The sequence below is a fragment of the Leptomonas pyrrhocoris genome (genome assembly GCF_001293395.1).
Source record: "Leptomonas pyrrhocoris isolate H10 chromosome Unknown, whole genome shotgun sequence".
NCBI classification, from domain to species: Eukaryota; Euglenozoa; class Kinetoplastea; order Trypanosomatida; family Trypanosomatidae; genus Leptomonas; species Leptomonas pyrrhocoris.
Window position 1 is genome coordinate 231,705 of NW_015438365.1, and position 24,960 is coordinate 256,664.

General features: G+C 56.6%; 5 protein-coding genes across 5 annotated transcripts; all 5 read left to right on the plus strand.

Moving 5' to 3' along the window:
- Nucleotides 1-554: 554 nt before the first annotated feature.
- On the plus strand, nucleotides 555-6,419 carry ABB37_04997 (putative 40S ribosomal protein S9; the record flags this gene model as incomplete). Its single annotated transcript, XM_015802873.1, has 1 exon — nucleotides 555-6,419. The coding sequence occupies one exon, from the start codon at nucleotides 555-557 to the stop codon at nucleotides 6,417-6,419; it is 5,865 nt and encodes a 1,954-aa protein (XP_015658389.1).
- A 735-nt stretch (nucleotides 6,420-7,154) lies between these two features.
- On the plus strand, nucleotides 7,155-10,855 carry ABB37_04998 (hypothetical protein; the record flags this gene model as incomplete). Its single annotated transcript, XM_015802874.1, has 1 exon — nucleotides 7,155-10,855. The coding sequence occupies exon 1, from the start codon at nucleotides 8,441-8,443 to the stop codon at nucleotides 10,853-10,855; it is 2,415 nt and encodes an 804-aa protein (XP_015658390.1). The 5' UTR covers nucleotides 7,155-8,440.
- Nucleotides 10,856-14,224: 3,369 nt separating this feature from the next.
- ABB37_04999 (hypothetical protein) lies at nucleotides 14,225-17,339 on the plus strand (the record flags this gene model as incomplete). The annotated part of the gene is made up of 1 exon (XM_015802875.1): nucleotides 14,225-17,339. Exon 1 carries the CDS (start codon nucleotides 14,643-14,645, stop codon nucleotides 17,337-17,339), a length of 2,697 nt encoding a protein of 898 aa, XP_015658391.1. The 5' UTR covers nucleotides 14,225-14,642.
- Nucleotides 17,340-17,844: 505 nt separating this feature from the next.
- On the plus strand, nucleotides 17,845-20,509 carry ABB37_05000 (putative protein kinase; the record flags this gene model as incomplete). The annotated part of the gene is made up of 1 exon (XM_015802876.1): nucleotides 17,845-20,509. The coding sequence occupies exon 1, from the start codon at nucleotides 18,869-18,871 to the stop codon at nucleotides 20,507-20,509; it is 1,641 nt and encodes a 546-aa protein (XP_015658392.1). The 5' UTR covers nucleotides 17,845-18,868.
- Nucleotides 20,510-21,633: 1,124 nt separating this feature from the next.
- Nucleotides 21,634-24,590, plus strand: ABB37_05001 (putative DEAH-box RNA helicase; the record flags this gene model as incomplete). The annotated part of the gene is made up of 1 exon (XM_015802877.1): nucleotides 21,634-24,590. The coding sequence occupies exon 1, from the start codon at nucleotides 21,723-21,725 to the stop codon at nucleotides 24,588-24,590; it is 2,868 nt and encodes a 955-aa protein (XP_015658393.1). The 5' UTR covers nucleotides 21,634-21,722.
- Nucleotides 24,591-24,960: the final 370 nt, after the last annotated feature.

Here is a 24,960-nt window from a genome sequence, read left to right on the forward strand (position 1 = left end):
ATATATATATATATATATATATATATATATATCTGTGTGCACGAAGGAAGAATCATTGATGTACTGATAGACCTGCTTTTCCATCATCACTTACTATTACATTTTCCTTTTCTTTCGGGTTTTCGTTGTTGCTCCACCAGCTCGTCACACACATACGTCGTGAGCCCTTTTTCTTCCTTCTTGCTGGTATTTATACGTGGTGTACGGTCCGCAGAAACGTTTAGCCGAAGCTCCTCTTTTGTTCCCATTTTTTTTTCTGCTTTGCTTGTTTGTTCTGTGCGACGACTCCCACTTCCATCACATCTACGTGTGGGTTTTTTCTGTGTCTCTGGTCGGTGCCCCGCATTAGATACCGCGCGGCGCCATCTCGTGGAGCAAGTAGCTCGTATAGGTGAGAGGAGACATATTTATTCATTTTTTTTTTCGTTTCTGAGAGCTATATATAATTGCGTTAGCCCGCGGGTGTGCGCATTTACGGAGGCTGTGTTCTTCGCTTCGTTTGCTGTGGTGAGGAGTTCGCCCTCATTAACGAACATAGAAAGGAGAAGCCGGACATGCCCACTGCATCGCTAGGAGCCGCTGCCTCGTCTCGCAAGGGGTCCGGCAACGGCAGGCCCACCGCCCGATCCAACGCCGCCCCTCTCCTGCCCTCCACTCGGCGCCCCGGTCCGACACGGCCGTCACCAGCGCAGAACAGAGGCGGTGCCCGAGGGGTCTCCCCCACAGAGCTACTGCTGCCGGTCCGCCGGGACTCCTCTATCGGGGCCACCAGCACGAACCCGAGACTGCGGCGCGGCAGCGTGATTGAGGAGGCCGCGGCGCACCGCAGCTCCTCATCCCCCCACCCGAACACCAACTTTCTCTCCCCCGAGAGCAAAGTGGCCCTGCAAACGCTGCAGCTGCTATTCACGCCGGTGGTACTGCGCGTTGTCTTGCGGCGTCGCCGCCGGGTCCACTGGAAGCATGGCGAACCGCCGCGGCATTACACGTCGAGCTCCGTCGTGTCTGCCATCGCCAGCTCCAAGACGATGCTGGCGGAGTGGCCCCTGCGTGTGCTGGAGCAGCTGGCCGACGCGGCCACCTTTCACTGCTTAGGACCCAAGGAATTTATTGTGTACGCACACGAGTCGCACGTCTCGTGTGGGGTGGTAGTGTTGCTTTACGGGCATTTAGAGGAGCGCAGACCCGAGACCTCGGCGAAGCAGAAAGGCACCGCGGGTAGTGTCCCCAGCAGCACCAGCTCCCGATCGATCCGCACGCAGACGCACCGTATGCACAAGGCGACGGATGTGCTGTGCGTGATGCCAGTGTTGTGCGAGGATCGCGCCACCTCCTCCTTCGCCACTCGAGAACGGGAGGAAGCGGATGTGGCGGTGATCTCCTCTCGCTGGTTCTGGGAAGTGTACTACGGCGTTCTCCAGTCGTCGCTGCCCTCTTCTGATGTGCTGACTCGGTACATGAACGACGTCGTGGCGCCGCGGCGGCGGGACATCGTTTTGGCGGACTACTTTCCCACCTCGGTGGTGCTTCTGCGGTCGTGGATGTGGCCGTTGCTGACGGCGAGCGACCGGGTCAAGCTGTGTCGCGCGATGGAGGTGCGTGTTTTGGGCGTGGGCGAGGTGCTCTTCGATGAAGGCGACTACTGTCCTTACATTTACATTGTACGTCGCGGCGCGCTCACCGTGGTGGTGAAAGGGGAGGCACTGGCAGTGCTGGAGGCCGGCGCGTGCCTCGGCGAGGAAAGCGTCCTGTTCCACGAGAAGCGCAACAGCAGCGTGATCGGCTCCACCGTGTGCGAGCTGTATGCGCTGCACGTACGCCACCTCGAGCACCGCTTGACGAAGTACCCCGAGGTCGGCCAGCGTGTCATTGCCGCTGCCGTTGAGCGGCAGAAGCAGTGGATGGAGGAGGGCAAGACGCGCGACGTCTTTGGCTTGATTTCCATCCTGAGCGGTGTCCCCTGCCTCGGACACTCAACGGACGCCATGCGTGGGGAGATCGCCCGATGTGCAACGGTGGTGACCGTCCCGCAAGGACACGTCCTGGCCACCGCCAATACGCCGTGCACCTCCCTTTTTGTTATTGGGCGTGGCAGCTTGGTGCTGTCTAGCGTCGTCAAGCCGGTCACCCCGGCCGCATCGACGGCAACCGACGGCGCCAGGCCGGGCAGCTCTGCAGGGCTCAATAGTTCGTTACCGCCGAAAGGACGACCGCCCTCGTCCGCGAAAAACAACAACCCGCGTGCGGCTGCTGCCGGTGCGTTGGCGCTGAACCTGCAAGATCTTTTGGCTCCGCCGGAGATGCGTCGAGAGGTGCGCAGCGCTGGCGACTTCCTCGGTGAGTTGTGCTTGAAGCCCCACCTCTGGCCGTTTGATGTCGTCTGCGACTCAACCGTAGACGTCTGGCAGCTCGACCGGGAGGCTATTTTAGGCGTTCTCGAGCAAAACAACGCCGATGCGCAGGCGATTGAGGTGTGCCGGCAGGGCATCAGTCTCTACCGAGGACAGCGGGGGGAGGCGAGTCTCATCGAGGGTTTCGAGCCCCCGTCGTCACCCCCGAACGCGAACGGGCAGCGGTCCTCCTCGGCGGGTCGGCGTGGCAGCCGCGCACCGTCCTCGCAGGCGGCTTCACGTCGGCACTCGAACAGCCCGGTGGCACCGCCGGCACCACGGCTGTCCAACTCCGTCTCGCAGCTCGCCAAGCTCGACGACTCCGGTGTGCTACCCCCAGCGGCGTTGACGGAGGCAAGTGGGAAGGGCCGCTGTCTTCGCAGCTCCACCACACTTGCCCCGTGGTCGCCTGCGCAGTGGACCGAGTACGCGCTGACGCGTCTGCAGGAGGGGCTGGCGCAGGAAACCATCAGTGGTGGGAGTGTGGCTGCCCCCGCTGTTCCGCCTGCCCCGTATCGAGAGCTGCGCACCGTCGACAAGGAAGTGGAGAAGGCCATGAAGGAAAAAGTGCTGCGGCTGATTGCGGTCCAGCCGGAGACGCTGCCCAACTCGGCCGACTGCGACATCAGCGGCGACGGCGATGAGTTGCAGGCGATCATCGTCGAGCAGCTTTTTTTGACTCCGACGGAGCAGCAGCCGCGGTTCATTCGCCAAGTCAACGACAGCAACGTGCGCCTCGTGACGGAGAACGACGAGCCGTCGATGCTGGTGCCGGCGGACTTGCCGTTGGAAGACGACGAACTCCGCGATCCGTGGCAGTCCGGCGAGTCGCCCATCTCGGTGGGCGGGGTGATGCGGCTGGAGGATGTCAACGCAGCCGCGGAAGAAAGCCAGCAGATGCACACGCTGGCCTCCTACGCCTTTCAAGGTGCCGGGGACGCAACGGACTCCGGCCCTGTCGCACGGTCATTGGTGGAGAACATGGAGTTCGGCGGGCAGGTCTCCCAGGTGCCCGTGATCGGCCGCTCCCGTCGCTCGACGAGCGTGGCCGCACTGGAAGACAGCAGCACTGGCTTTATGACCTCTTTTCCCGCGTCTCGCAGCTCGATCAGCCGCAGCCTCTTCGTGCGTCCGCCGTCGGGGCTGCCGATATCGCCACGCAGCAACGTCCGCGGTGAGCTCATCTCTCCCCGCGGCATGAGTGCGCTGCGGCCAGGCAGTTCCAGTGAGCCGCGCCTTCCACTCCTCACGCGGACCCGCCCGACAAGTGTGGATTACAACCAGCTGAACAAGGTCGGCGTGGACCACTCTACCTCTGTGCTGGACCGCTACGTGAAGATCGAGGACCAAGGTTACTTCGACAGCTATGTCAAGGTCCTGCCACTCCCGCAGGACGAGATATGGGTGTCCGACGAAGTCGTGGTCGACGACGAGGAGATGAGCACGGGGTCCTTGGTGCTGCTGCTGCTGCACGTGCGCTGCTGTGACTACCTGGCGCCGGAGGTAATGCAGCGGTGCCTGCGGCCGATGGTGAAGGTGACGCTCGGGCAACGAGTGCTAGTCCGCACCTCCGTCATGGACAACATGGTGTCCCCGCACTGGCCGATTGAGAAGTCGTCGTTCATCACCTTTGTGCGGCGCGGCGCCGACATCGTCTTCACCGTGTGCGACGCAGACGATGAGGCCAACGTGGTCTACCGCTGTGCGCTGCAGACGGCGAAGATTCACGGCGACGGCGGGGTGGGGCAGCAGGTCATGACGCTCACGGAGGTGACCTTCACGGGCGAGGACGCGGAGGTGGAGGGCAGCGACACCTCCTCCTCGGTGCAGAGGGAGTCACGAAAAATGCCGCGGCTGGCCACCACGATGCTCGCCGTCACCGCGTCCAAGTACAAGGCGCTGCAGCAGGCGCTGAAGCCCCATGATGACAAGCCGCAGCACGGCGCTGCCAACGCGTCCACCACGACCGACGCGACGGCGCCGTCCACCACCACAACGCTTTTTTTGCAGGTGATGTCTGTGGAATACCTGAAGCACCGCATCGAGGCCTCCGTCACGGTGTCGTCGTACAACGGCGGCACCTTGCGGCGACTTCTCGAGACGAATCAGGTGCAACCCAAGACCCGCAGCCCGGCGTGGCCAGCAGATAAAGCGTTTGCGAAGGTGTGCGGCGAGGGCGGGGTGCTGGTCTTCGACCTGTTGCACAGGGGCACTGTGATCAGTACCGCCGAGACAACGGTGGATGAGCTCGCGTTTGGCGGGGTGGGGCTGCGACGGCTGCCACTGCTGCAGGCGCAGACGGGCAACGCCGTGATGGGCCAGCTTGTGGTCGGCGTGTTGGGTGCGAACACTGCGGACGGCAGGGAGAGCCACAGCCGGGACTGGGTGGCGCACGTCGCTGTAGAGGCGCTGCACCTGTCGCAGGAGAACTTCGCCATCACGCCAGACCCGTTTGTTGTGTTGCGCGACGGTGCCGGGGCGGAACGGCTGCGGACCCCGCTGGCATGTGGCGTCTTCGATGCCGCGTGGTCCGCGACGGAGGCTAGTTGCCTCCTGCATTGCCCCCGCCTCAGTGGAAGCACCGCAACGTACCATCTGGAGGTGTGCGACAGCGACGCCCAGGCGGTGGTGGGGCGCGCCACAATCACTGTGACGGAGCGCGGACTCGCTGGCGGGGCGCAGCGCGAGATAGCGTTGGTACCTCCGGGCATCGGCTCGGTGCGGGTGTGTAGCCTGTGCCTGCCCGTGCTGGAGCTACCGGAAAAGAAGCAGCGCGCCTCTCTCGGTGGTGGTGCGGATGACGTTGGCCATCCCGCGGCGTCGCCGCGTGCGTTGCCGCCCGACGCCGCGGTGCTACTCGTGCACGTGAGCGGCTGCGACGATCTGCCAGATGGGGCGATGGAGCAGTTCCAAACCGACGCGATTGGCACCCTGGCGATTGATGGCAGGCGCTTTCTTCGTACGCCGATCCGTGAGGGCACGACGCAGCCGCGGTGGCCCTTCTCGAAGGCGAGTGTCATGCTGCACGTCCCGTCGCTCGACCTCAAGTCGCTGCAGGGCGGCCGTCACGCGTGCCGCTTCGCGGTCTACGATGGCGTGGTGGACGAGGTGAATCAGATTGGTCAGGTGGCGGTGCCGCTGAAGCAGCTGCTCGGCAGCGCCTCTCACACGTATCCTCTTTTTCCGAAAGCGAAGGGAAAACACGACCGGAAAGACGGAGAGTTTGGCCCACCCTCGCTACCGCTGCACACCGCCGCTGACGCCCCTCGCGGGCGAGCCTGCGAAAGGACTGTGGGCAAAGTGCACCTCTTCACCTTGTTTGGTCGCCTGGGCCAGCAGGTGGAACCGGCTGGTGCGGAGGAAACGGAGTTGCGCGCAGACGCGCAAGACCTCTCAGCAAGCTTTACGCCCTCCCTGTCGGTCCCCTACTATAACCCCGACGCAGCATCCTCGTTGCTTCCCTCCAACGGCTCCGCTACTTCTCAGGCGACGCTTGCGGGAACGGTGCTGCTCGGCGTCAGCAACGTATGCCACGTGCTGCCCAACGCCTCTGCAAAGTACATCCATCTGGTAGTCCGTCAAGGCCCGACTCCGGTGCTCTCGGTGGAGTGTGCGATGGGCACCTCGAGTCACGCGGAGTGGAGCTCGGCGGAGTCGTCCGCCGCGCTGTCCCGAGCTGCCCTGGCAGAAGACACCATGCTCTCCGTGGAACTGAGCGCGATGGACGTTGTGGAGGGCAGCGGAGAACAAGCAGAGCTGGAGAAGTCGACTGCCGCGGTCGCGCATCCGGCTACCAACGTCACACAAGAGAAGCGGCAGCAGACGTGCATCCCTGCGGAACGCATTCTGATTGGTAAAGCTGAACTGCCTACCGCGAAGATCATCTCAGTAGGTTTGGGCGAGGTGGACGTGATAACGCTGCAGCTAGAAGGCGCACCATCGAGCCAGCCGCCATCAAGCGCCATCCCGAGCACGTCGGCGGAGGGAAAGACGACCGTCTCTTTCTGCATCATTGGCAATCGTTCTTAAGGTGCCAGTGCAGCATTCGTTGGCTGGCTTTGACGAGCGTTTGCTTGCTCGGCGGCGGCATTTGCAGGAGCTTTCAATCTCCGGCATTTCTGCTCGTTTTCTTTTTTGCTGTTTGTTTGGCTTTTTTGGACTTCTTCCCTTTTGCGCTTGGAATCTCCAATGCGCCCCGGACAAACGAAAAAAAAAAAGAAAGCACAACGTGAAGATGTGACGTATCCTTTTGAATTGCACATCTCATTTTTTCTTTTTGTTTTAGACTCGTATCATTACAAAGACAAGCCCTTCCCTTTTAAAAAAGGAAAGCCAATGGATTTCCACTCATCAATGATTGCTCAGTAGGGGAGGTGCAACAACTTGAATGCCTTTTAGTAAACGGAAGATAGTCCCTCTTCTATTTATGACCCCCCCCTCTCCCTTGATAAAGGGCTCACCTGTAATACGCTCGTCGAAATAGGAAGATATTTCAGTGTCTGCTTTACCTGCGATTTTCGACGGAACAAATCCCTATTTCCCTCCTTGTGGCCATCACACGCAGTACGCGAGGCACACGAATGCTAGAAGCTCTCTTTACCCCCCTCCTCGTTGCTTCGTCACACACGCACTCCTCCCCTCCCACCTCTCTTTTCCAATGTGCAATTCGGGACCGTGCCCCACGTGCTTGGTTTCTGCGTCGCATCATTTCCCATCTTCTGCTCGTTACGTGCCGATGATTAAAAACTTGACGGATTGCCTGTAAGTGCTTCTCCTCTTTTACACTTTCCTTCGATTTTATTAAAATTATTTCTCCTCTTTGCGAACGTATCCGCCCCTCTCTCTCTCCCCCAGCTTACTACACAGATAAGTTTAATAAAGCTGCCATCTTCTTTTCCTCATCTTGAAGGTGCGATGAATCGTTCATAGTGTCTCTCCTCTCGCGTGTTCTTATCAACCTCCCTTTGTTTTCTTCGTCACCTTTTCAGATCTCCGCAGTTGCTGCGTGTGAAAGGAACCGCCAACAACAACCAAAAAAGAAAACAATCGGAGCTGTGCCGCGTGTGCGAATCCAAATCTTCTCTCTGCAGCGACGCTACGGAAGTGGGAGACCTTTCCCCCTCTTCCTGAGTTTGAAACGGCGTTTCTTCTCTAAGAGTGGGAGATTGTCATTGCGTTCGTGATTTCTTCTTCACACCCCCACTTGTTTCTCATCTTCTTGTGTTTTTTTTTTTTGTTTCTTCTTAACGCGTTAGATCAAATTAGAAATCGGCAAGCGCACATTTCTTTCTTTTTGCTTCTCTTCTTTCAGCCACGGGGTTACCTTTCCCCAGAAACATCGTTTTTCACTCAAACACTTACTCTTGACTTGAGTTGTCTTCAGTTACTTTTTTTCTTCTTGTTTCGTCGTAGCCCCCTTGTTACCTGACGTTCTCTGCCTCTTTTTTTTATTTGTAAGGTTGAAAGGATTGACCAGGTTCTTCCTCCTTAGTGAAGAGAGCCGTCGTTCATCTTCCGTTTTCACGTTACGAGGAGTCACTCGGGAAGGAATTTGTTGGCTTCCGTTTATTTCCCGACCGCACCGACGACGACATCAAAAGTTACCGAACGAACAAACAAAGATTTGCGTTTTCTTTTATTGTTTTTTTTTTTGCTGTTTATTTTTATTTTATGTCTAACTGTGAATTGCTTTAAGAATCCTTTCCATAAAACGTTGACTTGAGAACGAACTCTGTACCGTGTTTTTCCCCTCTTCTACTTTTCCGTTTTTCTTTTAACCTTTCCAAGAATATTTGGTTTCAGCCCTGTTTTTTCCTTCGGAGCGGTCTGGCAAACGAAGTGAGTTTTCTTTTCTTAAAGTCCGTACCAACACTTTCTTTTTCCTTTTTTTGTGTAGCGACGGCGATCAAAAAACTTCTTTCTATAATCGCAACAGCAAAAAGTTCCTCCTTTATTGTTTTTGAAACGCTTCCTTCGTTAATACACATATATCCTTACAGCATCAACATCAAACAAGAAGACGATATCTGCGAATGTATTCAAGACACGACATGATGTACAACGTCTACCCCGCCCAGCACAATGCGGGCCCGAACGCCGGCAACGCCCAATACCCCGTCTACAACAACAGTGTGCACAACAATGTGCCCAGCGTTCAGGCGAACACGATGATGTGCGTCTTCGGCAACGCCGGTGGCGGTGGCGCCTACGGCAAGCGCATGGACCCCAACATGGCTACCCCCTACGAGTATAACGGCGTCAGTAATACCTTGGGCGGCAACCGCGGCTACAGTGGACGCGGTGGTGGCGGCCATCACAGCACCAACAATACGAACCTTCGCGGCGGGAGCGCGCACCGCGGTGGTGGTGGTGTCGGTGGCGGCAGCTACGAGCAGCAGATGCTCCCCGACTACGAAGTTCACGATAATCAGCTCAAGGCACCGGTGGCGGTGACCGTGGAGACCGTGGTGCCGACGATTGGCAGCAGCCGCCTCTTCAGTCGTCCACCAAAACCGATCGTGTACGGCTCGCGAAGCGTGGTGCGCATCTGCGACGCCTTCCAGGAGGGCCGATGCCTGGCGGGGGATAAGTGCCACGACATCCACGTGAAACCGGAGTTCCTGGCGGAGACGCGCAAGCAGATGAGCGCGTGGCTGATGAACCGCGAGAACGAGTTCCGGCAAACGCTCGAGACAGACCCCAACAAGACGTTCCGCATTTTCGTCGCTGACCTAAAAGAGGTGGTCGAGGTGCCTGTGGGGTCGGTGGTCTTCACGAAAGGTCTTTACGTGGACCCCACTACCCGTGCGAAGCGCGCGCGGGGAGCCGGCAACCACGCTCACTCCCACGCCGTCATGCAGGTGCCCACGAACTGCGGCCTCTACTCGACCGATCCGGCGCTGTGTAAGTGGGGACGTTGGTGCAACCAGGTCCACATCGACCATGGGTGGATGCAGTCGAAGAAGGAGGAGTTCGATCACTGGTTCAACGAGCTCCAGGCACGCTACTTCTCCCTCGCCCCGGATGACAACTTCACCGTGCACGATCCGAAGCTCAAGATGAGTATTAGCTTGCCCAAGTTTAGCATTGCCGACTTCTCGCGTGGCCTTTTTCAGGGCTCCATGAAGAAGCTGGCGAGTGTGTGTCTGCTGTACCAGCGCGGAAAGTGCACGGCGGGCTCGTGCTGCAACCAAATCCACGTCGTGCCGCTGTACCTCAGCCTCGCACGGGAGTACGCCACGCTGAAGCAGTCGCCTAACGCGTCGGCCGAGGAGAAGCAGCGCGTGACGCACGAGATGGAGGCGCTGCGCGGCCCCTGCGTGGAGCGGCAGCAACGAGAGCAGCAGGAGGCAGAGGAAGCGGCGGCCGAGGCAGCGGCGGCAAAGCAGATCGCCTCCGACCCGCTAGCGGAGAACAACTCCGGGCACATGCACTCGAGCAGCGGCAACGCCGAGGACGATCTCGGTGTGAGCGCGGCACTCATCGAGCACGTCCAGGTCGACGAGGACGCCGAGCCCGTCAGCCACCCCGCCAGCGCCAACACCTCCCTAACGCGTCGCCTCAACATGAGCGCGCAGGACATCAGTCGGCCGGGTGGACGCCACATGAACAGCGACGGTAGCTATAGCTTCAACCCCTACGGCAGCGTCACGTCTCTCCCCGAGGCGTCGGCGTCGTACGGGCGTGCACCGGCGGCCCGCGGCCTCAACGGGCTCAACTTGGACAACAGCGGCGCCATGCAGTACACACCCGGCAACGTGCAACTGCACGCGACAGGGACGAAGGGTTGCCGCCGGCTCGTCGCCGTCATTTCCCCGGATGCGAGCGGCAGCATCGACGAGATTCACCGGATCGATGAGATGGGGACGAGTAGCACTGTAGACGGCTGCATGTCCACCAACCTCGTGAACCGCCACATGTACACACCGAACGTGCTGCGGGCGGGCGGTGGCAACGGCAACAACGGTGGTGCCTACCGTCCCGCCGTGCACCACCGCAACGTCGGCGAGCCCTCCTTCGACAACCCGGCGGCGCATGCGCAGGGCGGCACTCTACACCCGATGGACTTCGACGCCAGCCTGCACTTTTCGCCATCGCCGCTGCTGAACTTCGACGCGTCCAGCACGAGCCTATACCGCAACGGCTCGACCCGCGACGAGGAGGCCGTGAACAACACGAATATGCGGCTTGCCATTCCGAATGGCGATGCTGGCTACCCGGGCAACTCGTTGAGTTCGCATCTGTACATGGCTTCCTCTGCGCAGCAGTCGACGCCGTTCACCGCATCTAAGAACCGCTTCAGCTCCAGCCCCGCCGTAGCTCGTCCGCGCGCGCAGCGGCCTTCGACCTCCTCGCTCGCCGAGTTTTCCGCGCAGTCAAACAGCAATCTGAACCTTAGCGGGTCGTCGCATTCCAACCCATCTGCGCAGCACGCGGTGGTGAGTGAGGACGACAACCCGCGCTAAAGGTGGCCACACGTACACGTTGGGGAAAAGAAAAGAAGCAACGTGTAGACGGCGTATTTCCCGATAAAAGTTGGTAAATGCAGCGGGCATATCTATTTTTGTATTCTTCGACTAAACTTGTGACACGCTTCCGTATTTTCATTATTATTATTTTTTCTTTCTGCCGTACGTCTCTATTATTATTACTATTGTTACTGTTATTACTACGTTTTCGTCTATTTCCTTTCCCCCTCCTTTCTTCGGTTCTCCACATATTCTTCGGTATGTGGAAAATAGCTTACCATTAACTCGATAAATCTGTTTTTTGTTTTGCTTTGCAAGTGTTCTTATATATATATATATATGTGTGTGTGTGTGTGCTTCTCTTACTCTTTCCCCGCCTCACGTGCGTCGTTTACACCGGCGCTTCACGTGGCATGACAACGTGCACGCGTTATTCTCACACCTGCACCACACACACGAGTAGAGGCAGAGGAGGAAAATGCAAGAGAAAATTTCCTTCGAGTTGCAATTCTCTGAAAAAGAAGAAAAAGAAGTAAGAGAGTTATGTTGCGGCCATAATAGTGATTAAAAGAATTGTGATTGTATATACGGTTGAGCGAAGCGTCGCATCGATGGCATTGTTTGCTACATACCCAGAGATGACAAGCAATGCCACATGGCACATTCTATTTTTTACCATATATGTTCGATACATTCCTCTTTTGTTTTCCTGATTCGGCTTGCTCCCAGTTTTTCTCTTGTTCTTTTTTTCTTCAGAGCCGCCGAAATACATCAGACCCCGTTGGGGCAATTCGTATTCCTCCTTAAGTCCGTTTTTCTTTAAATGTGCTGAAAGCATGTGTGCGGGTGTGAGTGGGTTCTCCGCGTTCCCATCGTGAGTGGGGTGCTCTGCGATCGATGCGGAGAGACAGTCCAAGCTGCAAGACAACTAGCTCAGGAGACAGGTGCAGATTTTAACGGACAGGCTTTTTTTTTTGTACCTGTCGAACTCAGCTCTGTCGCCAGGTATTCTTCCTCTTTTTTCTTCTGCAAGCGCCACTTCACGAGGGTGCGTGGAAGCACGTACCACCAGAGCATCACCAACTGCAACCACAAATGTATGAAAGCAAATAATGTGTTGTCGTTTCTCATGTTTTCCTCTTCCCCTCTGCTTCCCACGTTTTCATTTTATTTTCCCTCTCATTTTCTTTTCGTCTCGTTAGTTCACATTCACCTATCTCCCTGCACGGTAGCGGGAAAAAAAATGAAAAGAGAGATCAAAACAATGCATGCTTTTTATTCAAGAGTGCCGTCGCCTGTTGTGTCTTGTTGTGCCGTTGCTTAGACAGAGCCTTTGGGTGCGCCTCTTGCTCTCTTCTTGATTTCCTTTCCTTTTTTTTTGGATGTCAGAGGAGCTAGCCTCCCCACTTCTTTTTTTTACTTTATGGCTGATTTTTCAAAATCGCATTGTTATTGCTCTGATTAGCATTATTATCTTCGTTATTTACCTGTGTGATGCCGTTTTGCGTGTTGATGTGTGGAACAGCGTGTTTTTTTCTTCTCAACTTTTACTTGAGGTTTCTCAGCACTGAGGGTTTTTTTTCTCGGAAAATCTTTTTTCTTCCCTCCATGTTGACTACGGTAGCCAGTGCTCGAAGACGTGGCTTATTCCTCGTTCTCAGTCTCGATAAAGGAAAGAGGATGGCCAAAAAAAAAAAATCGGTCTGACTTCCAACAAGTGTGTGTGTGCGTAGAACGAACGGACATAAAACTGGTGTTGAAATCTCTACGGATTAATTGCCCTCCTTCAGAGTGTCTTCGCGGACCCAGATTTGAGTTGGCGCATCACACAGGTCGGTTCAGGTGCCTCCTACGCTGCTGAGGCTGCTGCTTGAAAACGAAATGGTTTCTCATCAGCAACAACAACCCTCCCAAAGAGGGAAAAAGAATACTGTTTCAACAGACAAGAATGTGTGTTGTAGTATTTATTGAGGATGTGAAGTAACAGGTTTCTCTTTTCATAGACCGGCTTGATGTGACCTTATCGGTGGGAATTGTCATGTTTGTGATCAAAGAGAGAAGGCAAAAACAAGCAACATCGTTGAGAGAAGCGAAGGGACGAGCACGCTTGAGCGCGATGAATCTTGTGTGTGTGTCTTCTTCTTTTTTTCCCCCCTCTTCTTATGTAGTCGTGCGTTTAACCTCATTTCGGCTTTGATACTGTCTCTGCCCATGTGTGCGTTTTCTTTACGTTTATTATTAGTATATTATTTCAGTTCGAATCTTAGGACATAATAAGAGTGATTCAAGCGGCATTTAATACGGTTTGTTTTTGTGTACTGAATGTTCGCGTCTTTTTTTTTTTTGTGTTGTTGCTGATGTTTTTGTATGCACGCCAGCGTCTTCATCTCATTCTCACTGCGGTGGCGCCCTCCACATGATCTCGACTGATTATTTCAACCCCCTTTAACCCTTTTTTTTTTAAATCTCTCGTCACCAACGCCGGAAGGACGCCGCTCTCTCCTTTTCGTTCCTTCCTCCCCCAATATCACTACCTCTGTTTCTCTCTGCTGGCTGTGCGATGAATCATTTCTTTTTTTTTTCTGTTTTCTTCTGTTGTTTCTCTGCTCAACATTGTCTGATGTCTTTCTTCTGTTTCTCCTTTTTGTTTTGTTTCTGCATTCCCAGATGTGTGCTGCTGACCTTTGTGATTGATGTACTCTCATTACTATTATTATTATTATTTCGGCTCTTGTCGCTGTCTTGATTCGAGAAGGCGAACTATTTTATAGTGGTACTCATCGATTTCTATTATTGTTTTGTGACTTCCATTTTTTCTTCTCTCTTTGTTTCTTTTTGATATGTTGTTCAAATTGCCCGTGTTTTGTGTTTTAAACTCTCCAGTGATGGACAGCGAGGGGTGAATGGATTGTTTGGGACATCGATAGTGGCGTACGTGTGCAGAGAAACATTCCTCCCGAAAGTGTCTAAAGGACAAAAAATGAATTATCTGTGACCAAATCTACCTGAAGGCGATTTACAATCGTTTTACGCTCCATTGCTGAAGGACCTTGTAGCAGGGATTTGTTTTCCTTCGACATGTTATTTGCTTTGGTGGGGCATAAACGTAATGAATCCGTCAAAGCCTCTAACGACAGAATCATCCTGATTAAGGCGTAGGTGCACATCTGCTTTTGTGCTAGTTCGCTTGACGAGCAACGCCCGCTCATCAGTTGTCTTCTGCGCATTTGGTTGAGGGCCTACTACAAACCCTCAAAAAAGCACTCATCAAAGCTGCGGTCGCACCCTTCAGACATCCCTTTTCCTTCTTATCCTTCTTTCAACGTCCCTGCTCTATGCATCTCCTGTACTTCCTGAACCTTTACTAGCTGCTTGGACAGGCAAGCAAGCGTTTGCTGCGCGACACACACACACACGAAAGGCAAAAGGAGCGCTGTGAATCACTCTTGTTTTGTAGACGGTTGCGATCTCTTCTTTTTATACATCAGCCACATCGTTCGGCCTACCGCACACGCAATAGAAATATATATGTTTTACATGGTCTTTTCTGTTCAAGGTGACGTGTTGCTCTGCTGCCTCCCACTCCGCCCTGGAATGCATGCTGCGTGCACGTAATACCTCGCAGCACCCCCGCGTGTCCATTCAAAGAGAGAGTACACAATAGATCAAGAGAATTATCTACATAGACTTCGTAGCAATACCCATTTTTTTTCTGTTTTCTAAACTTCCCGAGCTCGCTCTTTTTTGTTGTTGTTGCTGCCTAACCGCTTTCTCGCGCCCACATATGTCACACGCAGAGGTGGCACACGGTGCGGCGGACCAACGCTCGCAGGAGCGACGACCTCCCGGCGTCTACCGCGCGGTGACAGATGCGCACACGACTGGCTCATCAAGCTCAGCAACGGCGGCAACAACAGCGGCAGCAGCGGGGACTTCCTCAGTACACGAAAACCAAGTGCTGTCGAGCAACGTCGACCCCTCTGCGGCGGATGCGCGGCACCGCTTTTATCAACTGCGTGCCCTGCGCCGCGAGATGTGCGGGCGTCCTTTCATGCTCGACAGCGGCGGCCACAACAGCGAGCAACTTTTGTCTGCGCCTTCCGCGATGTCAACCTCCCCCCCGCTCATCCATCTACGCCCGACATCGCTCCCGGCTCCGACGTCGTATGGACTGCCGCTGGATCGTCTCCCCATCGAGGACTCCGCCACCCGCTACATTCTGCGCACCGCTGCCGCAGAGCGGGCCCTGCGTCACCAGCAGGCCGACAACGACAGCCTGAAACGGCTCGTCCTCACACACCGACAGGAGGCGGACGACCTGCGTCAGCAGCTGGAGCGGCTTTCCCTAGAGTTGGCTGCATCGAGTCAGACGGTGCTGCGGCAGACCGCCACGATGCGATCACTGACTTCAGAAATGGAGAGGCACGACGCGTACCACCTCATCAAGGAACGGCGTGCGAGTAGCGCGGACACGCTGCCGCCCTCGTCAACCGGTGAGCAAAGTGCGGCCGGGGTGAAAGGGTCGCAACGGACAGAGGCACTTGCTGCGGAGGTGGCGCAGCTCCGGAGAGAAAAGGACGTAGTCGAAGAACAACTCCACTTGTTAACACAGCAGCAACAGCAAGAACAGAAGCGGAAGAGCAAAGGTGGCCCTCGTGACACCAGCGCTGCTGCTATCGAGGCCATTGAACGCGATGAAGATGAACTTGCAGCCGAAGATGAAGAGAGGCGCGGCACTTCGCACGAGGCGCACACCAGCTGGTTCCCCTTCGCAGCGGAAGAACTCGAACGACTGGTGCAGACGTTTGGCCGCGTGTTGAGCGGCGCGGCGCCGCGGAGCTACACGCGTTCCGCCTCTCCACCCTTTCTGTCATCTTTGTTCTCGTGCGACGTCGATCTCGTGATGGAGGTGACGCTGAGCGATCTGTCCTTCACTGCGACCTCTTCTGTGGGTCGGCAACTCGGCCACAATAGAAATGCGACATCTTCTTCACACGACAACCACGGCGTGCTATCGGTGTGCGGACCGTACGACAGGAGCCACCTCTTACTTAGCGTACATCTTGCCAACCCACATGTGCTGTCGGTGCCTCCAGTACATCGACGTCCTCGGTCGCAGGAGCCGCTGTCTACCCGCTGCTGCTTCTACGCCCTGCCAGACACGCAGGGAGTGCTTACCTTCGGCTTCTTTGAAACGGCAGAGGACGAAACGAAATCGCCTGCTTCGGGTGCTGCGGGTGACGCAGCGACTCCGACCGCCACCGCCACCGTTCCCGTGCGCAGCCTCATTGCCGCCGCCACTACAACTTCTTGCTCCGAGCAGGGTGTGGGCCGAGGCAATAGCGGCGTGTCCACGGTCCACACCATCCACTTACACACGGACGGGTATTCCGCGTCGTGTGGGGCGGCAACGCTTGTTGCATGTGTAACAGCCGTACAGCGCACCGCCACCCCTGACCGTGTGTACCACAGTCGCCAGAATGCATGGAACACGGAGCGCGCGGACGACAATGTGCGCGGCGGCCCTCTCTCCTCATCCACTGTGCAAGCCACGGTGCCGGGTGCGATGGCAGAGGCAGCAGCAGCAGCGGAGAGATCGACGCACAGGCACCAGCGGGCGCCGCTCATGTCGCCTTCTCGCGAGGATGGGGCGGCCGGCTCGACACGACGTCGCCTCACGCCGCTCTCCTCTTCGATGTCGTCGACGAGGACGACACCACCGTCGCACCAGGCCTTACCGTTGGTGGCCGAGGGAACACCACGAAGGAGTTCTTCTCCCGCAGTACCCAGCAGCGTTGCGGCTCTTGAGAAGGTGAAGAACGGTGAGACGACGAAAGCAGAGAATGATGAGGGCGTAAAGGCGAATGATGCCGGCAAACTTAGTCAACTGAAAGGAGCCGCCCTCAATGCGAAGTCAACACCTGACGACGATTCTTCTTCTGAAGCAGCGCAGCCCCTTAAAGGAGAGGAGGCTCAACCTTCTCATCCTCTGCGCGCGCCACCAGCAACGACAGTTCCCCTTCCCCCGCTCGTCCGTGTCCCCACCCCGCCTGCCATCACCGTGCCGTCTGCACCGCCCGCGAAGATACGCATCTACGTGAAGTCACTGCGTGATTTCCACAGCAGCACCTCTGAGGAGGTGGAGGACTTGCTGGAGCACTGCGCGGTGCAGGTGGGCGTTTACCTTGGGCCGACACAGGTGCTTGCTGCACCTCCACGGCGCAACCCGTCGCATGCGGTGTGGGGTGCGGAGGATGGGACCTGCAGCACTGCTGTATCGGTCGAGCAAGACATACGGTTCGAAGTTCGAGATGGCTCAACGGCGGCGGCGGCACATGCGTTGGCTCAGGCCGTCGTGCGGGTCTCTGATGTCTTGGGAAACTGGGGCGAGAGGGATCTGGCGGTGATGTCTGTGACGGACAGTGCCGTGTGTGGAACGCTTACCGTGTGCTTCTCCTCACTCGACGAGAAAGAATGCTGAGCAAACTGGTAGGTTCTGCACTCCTGTCGCGTGTGCCGGTTGTCAGCAGTTACGCCGTTTTTTTTGTTGTTGTTGTATTGCAGAGCACCCCTCTATAGTCAATTCTTGCTTTCTAGTAGTTTTTTCTTCGGTGTTCCACGAACTGCGCGGGGAAGCCATGACCAGTTTCCAAAGGAAGGAAAAATGAACCTCCTTCAAAAGAACGTACGTGCCTGCACCATGTTCGCACACCCGCACACTGACAGGTCTCACTGTCACTTAATAGTTTGTTGTAGTTGTGCAGCTGCAAATCCACCTGTAGGGGCGCCTGTTGTGGTGCGCCACGCCGACGACTTCGTTATATTTCGCTTCCTGTAGAACTGATCGGCTTGCTGGTGCAAAATTGAAATCAAAAATGCAGATAATTTCCTTCACCTCCTCGTCTCCCCTCGCACCTCTCTTGTTTGCGCCCCTTTTTTCTTCTCCGCTTTCTTGACGTTATCGCACCAAACGGTTCCTTCTTGTCAGCACGTACACCGCAACAGGCGGCTCGCCTTTGTTTCATTTGTTGTCATTACGTCTTTCTCTCGCTCCGCTTCCGGTGCAGAGCAGCGGGTCTGTTTTGGTGCAAGTCGGTGCGAAGCTGTTATGTGACCCTTATGCACGTATCTTCGCAGTTTTGACAAGAACAGTAATAATAATTGAAAAAAGAAAAATAATACTGTAGAGGTATAGTGTAGTAGTGTAGAGACGAAGAAGACAGTGCTTCACTGTGATGTGCGCTAAGGGGAACACATCTGCACAATCCGTTCTGCCTCGCCTCTCCCATTCCGGTCTCCCTGTTCGCACAGATTTCTCTGTACTGCTGTGGTGTTGCGTTCTCTCTCTCGCTTTCGCTTTCTTCTCTCTGCCGTTGATGTTCGAGTAATTAAACATCTTCTTCTTTTCCTTTTTCCTTGCTACGAGTTTCGACACACCATCATAGATGAGGCACGGGTGAAGTCGAAGTGCAGTCGTCAATCTATCACCTTGGATTCGTGTGAACCGCCTGTTTTGCGTTTGTGTGGCGAAGTCTTCTGTGTGTGTGTGTGTGTGCCTGTTTTCCTTCCTCCTTTTTTTTTACTGTTAAAACGGAAAACAACGTAAGCACTTTACGTCCGGAACAAACGTCTCAAAAAATCTTTTTTTCTCTTGCTCTTTCTGCCCTCTTTTAAACTCTTCAGCCACAGGTGCTGTCGGCGGGCTATCCCGTAGTGCCCCTATTTGTTGGAAGAGTCGTCTGCGACGCATCTCCGCCTTTATCTTTCTTTTCTCTCCGTTGTCGTTGCCGTTGTCGCTTTTTTTTCCCGCCTTTTTTCCTTTTGGATTGTGCTCCGAACTCTTCCGAGAGCAGCCTCGCTTGTGAGCTCGTCGCTTCTGTGAGCGTGTGCGGGGTCCGGCTGCCTTAAATCTTCACACTTTCACGTAACCCCAGCGCACTTTTTAGGTGTTGTTTTTATCCATTTTCCCTTTCCTCTCTCGGGTGGGCGCACCTTTTTTAGATTCCTTCCATGTCTCGTTTGAAGATTAATTTGGAGGCTATAGAGCGAGATTGCAACACCAACGCCGAGGGCTTCTCCGCTGATGGCCGCGTGCGGGTTGGCTCTCTGCTGGTGTCCTCCGAAGGGGTGCGGGACAGCGAAGGCCACTACTACGAGCTGTCGTTAAACGACTTCGATGTCGTGCCAGAGGCGGAGGGCGGCTTTTTAGGCCGCGGTAGCAGTGGCTCTGTTCGTCGTGCCACCCACCGCCGCAGCAGCACCGCCGTCGCGCTGAAGGAGATTAAGGTGTCGGGCAAAGCTCACATGAGTGAGATACGGCGGGAGTTGGAGACCCTGCACGCCGGCGACTCCGCCACGCCGTACTTGGTAAACTTCTACGGCGCCTTCACGCACGAGGGCGCAGTTTTTATCGCGATGGAGGCGATGGACGGGTCACTGCAGGAGATCGCCAAGCCGACCCCGCTGCCGGTGCTCGCTTGCATCACGCGCCAGATGCTAAAAGGTCTCTTTTACCTTCATCGCATCCGCCACCTCATGCACCGCGACCTGAAGCCGAGCAACGTGCTCTACAATAGCCGCACGGGGGACATCAAAATATCCGACTTTGGCGTTAGCTCGTTCCTGGAGTGCACCAAGGCAGACGCGCACAGCTTTGTCGGCACGGTGACCTACATGAGCCCGGAGCGCTTGCACGGCGACTCGTACTCGTACGGTGCGGATATCTGGTCCCTGGGACTTGTGGTGGGGGAGCTAGCCCTTGGGGCTTGCCCTTTCGCGGGTTTGCGCGGGGAGAGCAGCGAGGGCCGCTTCTGGGCTCTCATTCAACATCTGAACGCTGCCGGCCCGGCGCTGGAGCTGCCGGAAGAGATGGACGGTACCTTAGCGGACTTTATTAACGCCTGTGTGGTAAAGTCACCAGAGCAGCGTGCGACGTGCAGCGAGCTTCTTCAACACCCCTTTATCAAGAAGTACGCCACCAGCAAGGCTGCACCTGCGTCGCCGCCGGCAACGGTGAATGCCGCAAGAGGAGGCAGCTTCTTGACACCACCCCCGCTTGCCATTGCCATCCCCGGCGCGGGCTGCGGCAAGGCGCGCTCGCCCGTTCTTAGTTTTCCCGCCCCCACCCGTGCCTTTGAAGGCTTCCCCGGGACTGACAGCGGCGGGCCGGGCTCCGGTGCGGGCTCCTTCTCGGCGCTCCTCCCCACCTCTGCCTCCTCCTCCCCGCCCATCTCTTCCCTGCAAGAGCGGCACGAGGACGAGGCGGACGAGGACTTTGCAGATCACCTTGTCATCCAACAGTGGTTGCGCTCTATGGAAGAGCGCGCGACTCGGCATCGGCACCGGCCGCGCGGCAGCGACGCCCACCACCACAAGCCATACGCCAGCCCCGCAAACGGGTCGAGCGCTGGGAACAATGCAGGGGGCAGCGCAGCGAACACCGTCAGCACCGCTGCGGACGGCGAGCACGCCAGCTCTCATAGTGACGAGGGTTGGGAGCAGAGTCACGACCGTTACTCGAGTGACGGCGGTAGCGCCTGTGCGCTGCCTCACGACGGGACACCAGGGCAGCAGCAAAGCTTCGAGTCGTCGCGTGCCGGCGGAGAGCCGTCTGTGAATCTGGATGAGGAGCTCAACAAACTGCTGCTTTAGGGTTTTTTTTTTCAGGTTTCCTTTTGTAGTAATTCGCTTTTTGGTTTCCGTTCTTTTCTTTCTCCATTTGTCGTGAAGCGCACAACGTCGTTGCATGGAGGTGCCTCGCTTCTACCCTCAGCGATCCCGCAGTCCGTTTGTTCGACTCACTCGGTGTTACGCGTGTCCACAACAGCAATCTTCTTTCCTGTTTTCCTCTTGCCTCCCTTTTTCCTTGGGGGAGGGTGTTCTCATCTTTATTTTCCGGGTCTTCCGAGATTTTCGTTGTTATCCACGGATGACGTGAACAAAAGAACAGGAAATGAATACTCGATAGCAAAGATGGGCAACCTCGTTGCGGCGTCTTAACTTGTCCGACGAGCACACGTTCTTCTTGTGCTGTATCTGCTCACGTGTGCTCCTTTCTTCTGCTATCTTGGTCTTTTGAATCCGTAGCTTGTGTGGGTGCGGATGTGAGATGTGTGTCGGGGCCGCGTGCGTAAAGCGGTGCGCTTTTGTGTTTGCTGGCATTTTCGCGTCTGGTTCTTCCTTTTCTTTCACGCCGTCCTAATTGTTTTGTTGATTGTAACGGTGATACAGTGTATTGCGAAGACGGAAGTTGTGTGGCTTCTCGTGTGATGTGAAGCATCAGCATTAGATTATTTCTTTTCGCTTTTCTTCTGTCCCCCCTCCTTCAAGTTCTTCAACATGGCGACAGCGGGGGGTTCCGCCTCCCTTCCATACACGAGGTGGGCGTTGACCGACAGTAACAGCGCAACCACACCAAACCCCCAAAAGGAAAGGCGAGAGTGAAGGTGTGGCGTTACGGAGAAGAAAAACGAACGTGGTGGATGTCAAACGGTAAGGCGCTTTTTCCTTTGCATTCCGTGCACGGCCGATTCTCTTGCGAGTTGAAACGAGCAGGCAGTCGGTGTCATTGCCCGACCCAGTGTTCGCTGACGTACATGTCAGAATTCCGCAGAGAAGAGCTGCGACTGCTGTTTTCAAGTATTCAAGGTCTTTTCACGTGCAAGGGTGCCTGCCGTTGCATGCGCATTCCTCTTTTTCCTCTTCACATATATATTTGAACTCTCTGCCCTCTTTTCTTCCTTCTCACATCTGCGTTTGGCATTGGCGGTTACTCCAGCGAGCCGAACTCTCACTTTCTATTCCGCTTTTACGCACCTTTCCACCGCTGGCTTTGGTATCGAAACCGATAACAATCGTACAGTAGATGGACCGGGAGGCACTTCGAAAGGCGCAGCAGGCGTCGCGGGCCGCGTTCCTACGCAAGGCGGCCGCACAGCAGCAAAAAGCCGCGAATGCCGTCGTGGAGAAGAAACTGAAGGACGTCGAGCACGGCATCGTGCCCACCTCTCTCACCGAGGCGGAGTTTCTGCTCCACCGCTCCGCCGAGGTGCAGGCGGCGGGTGAGTTGTTCGACGTGGCGCGTCGTCGGCAAGCCCTCGGCGATGAGGGCGAAGCACCGGGCAGGTGGGACGAGCTGGCGTCCGAGGGGCAAGCTGGCGACGCTCTGCCCGCGTCCTTCTCTGCGCTTCAGTCTTTGCAAGGTGATGCGAGAGAGGGGAGAGAGGAAAAGGATGTGCCTGTTGCCTCCACTGCGATGGAAAAAACTGCTATCACGTCCTCTTCCAATGCTTTGTTTGTGGCGATGAGTGAGGCGGAGATCGCCAAGCGGGTTGCCGCGCACGACTACGTACAAGAGAAGACATTTGCGGAGTTGCAACAGGAGCGGGCGGCGGCGCTGCAAGGGCAAAAGGACCGCCTCCAGCAACAACGCCGAAGCCTGCCCATTTACCAAATGCGCAACGAACTGCTGCAGCTTATCCACAGTCATCGCGTCGTCATCATGGTGGGCGAGACCGGCTCTGGCAAAACGACGCAGATGCTGCAGTACCTGTACGAGGAGGGCTTTCACTTGAGCCCGAAGGAAAGGCAGAAACGCGCTACTGCTGCTACGAAGGACTTTGTCGACGCTTCAAAGGAAGAGAGCAAGCCGCTCAGCAACGAGGGAATCAACGGTGAGGTCGAGGAAGAAGGAGAGGAAGACGAGCTGCGACTCATCTGCACGCAACCCCGTCTCATCGCCGCGACCAGCGTGGCGGAGCGCGTTGCCCAGGAAGTCGGCTGCCCGTGCGGCAGCGTGGTCGGCTACAAGGTCCGCTTTGACGACAAGACAGGCCCGCTGACGCGCATCCTCTACGTGACGGACGGTATGATGCTGAAGGAATTTATGAACGACCCGGACCTTTCCACCGTCGGCGCGATTATGGTCGACGAGGCCCACGAGCGTTCACTCAACACCGATATCCTTCTGGGTCTGCTGCGCGACGTTGTACGCCGCAACGCGCAGCTTAAGGTGATTGTGGCGAGTGCGACGATCAATGCGGCCAAATTCAGCAGTTTTTTTGACAACGCGCCGGTCTTCACTGTGACGGGCCGCACCTATCCCGTGGAGAGCTTCTACGCGGAGGAGCCGGTGGCGGACTACGTGGCCGAGTCTGCGCAGACGGTCTTGAACCTGCACATGGCGAAGCCACTGCCGGGCGACGTTCTCGTGTTTTTGCCGGGTCAGGACGACATCGAAACGTGCGCGGAGACGCTGCAGAAGTGTGTGGAGACGGCCAAGGATCAGCTTCGCCCGCTTCTCATCTTGCCGATTTACGCCTCGCTGCCGGCGAAGGAGCAGGCGCGCATTTACGAGCGCACGCCGCCCGGCACGCGCAAGGTGGTGATCGCCACAAACATCGCCGAAACATCCATCACGATCGACGGCGTCGTCTACGTGGTGGACTGCGGGCTGTGCAAGCAGGACTTCTACGACCCCCAGGCGATGGTCGAGGAGCTGCGCGTGGTGCCGACCTCGCAGGCCAGCGCGACGCAGCGTGCCGGGCGTGCCGGACGCACCCAGGCCGGCGAGTGCTACCGCCTCTTCACGGAGTACACCTTTCGCAACGAGCTGCCGGCCGAGACGACGCCGGAGATTCTGCGGTGCTCGATGAGTGCGGTGGTGCTACAGCTGAAGGCGCTCGGCATTCACAACTTGCTGGCCTTCGACTTTTTAGACGCGCCGTCGACCGCGTCGCTGGAGCGCGCGATTGACCACCTGTACCTTCTCGGTGCCATCAAGGCGGATGGACGGCTGACGGTGACGGGCCGGCGCATGGCTGAGTTCCCGATGGATCCGTCACTCAGCAAGTGTCTCATCCGCGGCTGCGCGCTGGGCTGTGGGAGGCACCTCGCCATGGCTGCTGCCATGCTCACACTCGACTCTATCTTTATCAACACCCGTGACCCCGCCGAGCGGCAGCATATGAAAAGCGCCAAGGAGCATCTTTTCGGCTTCGGCAACGGCGACGTGACCGGCTACGTGCGGCTGATGTTGGAGTGGTTGCGCGCTGGGCCGCGTGCGGGGGAGTTCTGCAAGGCGAATTGCATCAACCCCCGTGCGATGCTGCGCGCACGGGATGTGTTGGACCAAATCCTCAGGATCTACGACCGCATCGGCCTCCAGGTGGATGCACAGTCAGCGAAGGACAAATCGACACTGGGAGGTGGGGAAGACGGTGGTGAGGAGCAGGAGGAGGAAGCACGGCGGAAGGCGCTCTCCGCCGCCGCCGCAACGCAGATTGACGTCGAGGCCGTCACGAAAGCCATCCTCTCCGGCTTCTTCTTCAACGTCGCGAAGCTCGGGGCGGACAAGCACTCCTACACGGTCGTTCGCCCGATGGACACCGGCGCACCAGCCGGCGCACGACGCTTCGAGAGCCCCGAGGCGGCGGACGCTTCGGTGGTGGAGATACACCCCAGCAGCTTCTTATTCGGCGCAGGCCGCAAGCCAACGACGCCGGGCGTGCGTGCAGGTCCGGCGGGCGGCCCAGATGCGGAGTCCGCCATCCCGCCTGCTCTGCGAGAGCGTCCCGCACTGGTGGTATTCACGCAGCTGCGGCACACCACGAAGCGTTTTATGACACACGTCACGGCGGTAGCCTCGCCGGAGTGGGTGCTACAGAGCGCCCCGGTAAATTACTTTCAGCCGGAGGAGTTGGAGACCGGCTTGCGAAAGCGGAAGAGGGCGTGATTTGAGTGGAGGAGACAGGCATGTGGAGCTGCTGTAGGTGCCCGGGAGGGGGGGGGGGTCACTGGACGAGAATAAACCCCAGTCACGCGAAAGAAGAAAAAAGAACACCGGCAACACATTCCTTTGCTTTCGATGCAATTGTGCCCCTCATCACAGTAGTGGAAACTGCGAGCTCTTTGCGTTGCGGTTGCGTATCTGTGGTAGAAGAAGAGTTCTCCATCTCCGCTCGCGATAGGCGACATGTTCGTATATGCGCTCCGTTCTCCGGCGACCTAACTTCACGTGCGTCTTTGCGTCGTTTACTACTCTTCTTCTCTACTACTCCGGCGTGTGTGTGTGTGTGTGTGTGTGAACGAGTGTGAATTGAACG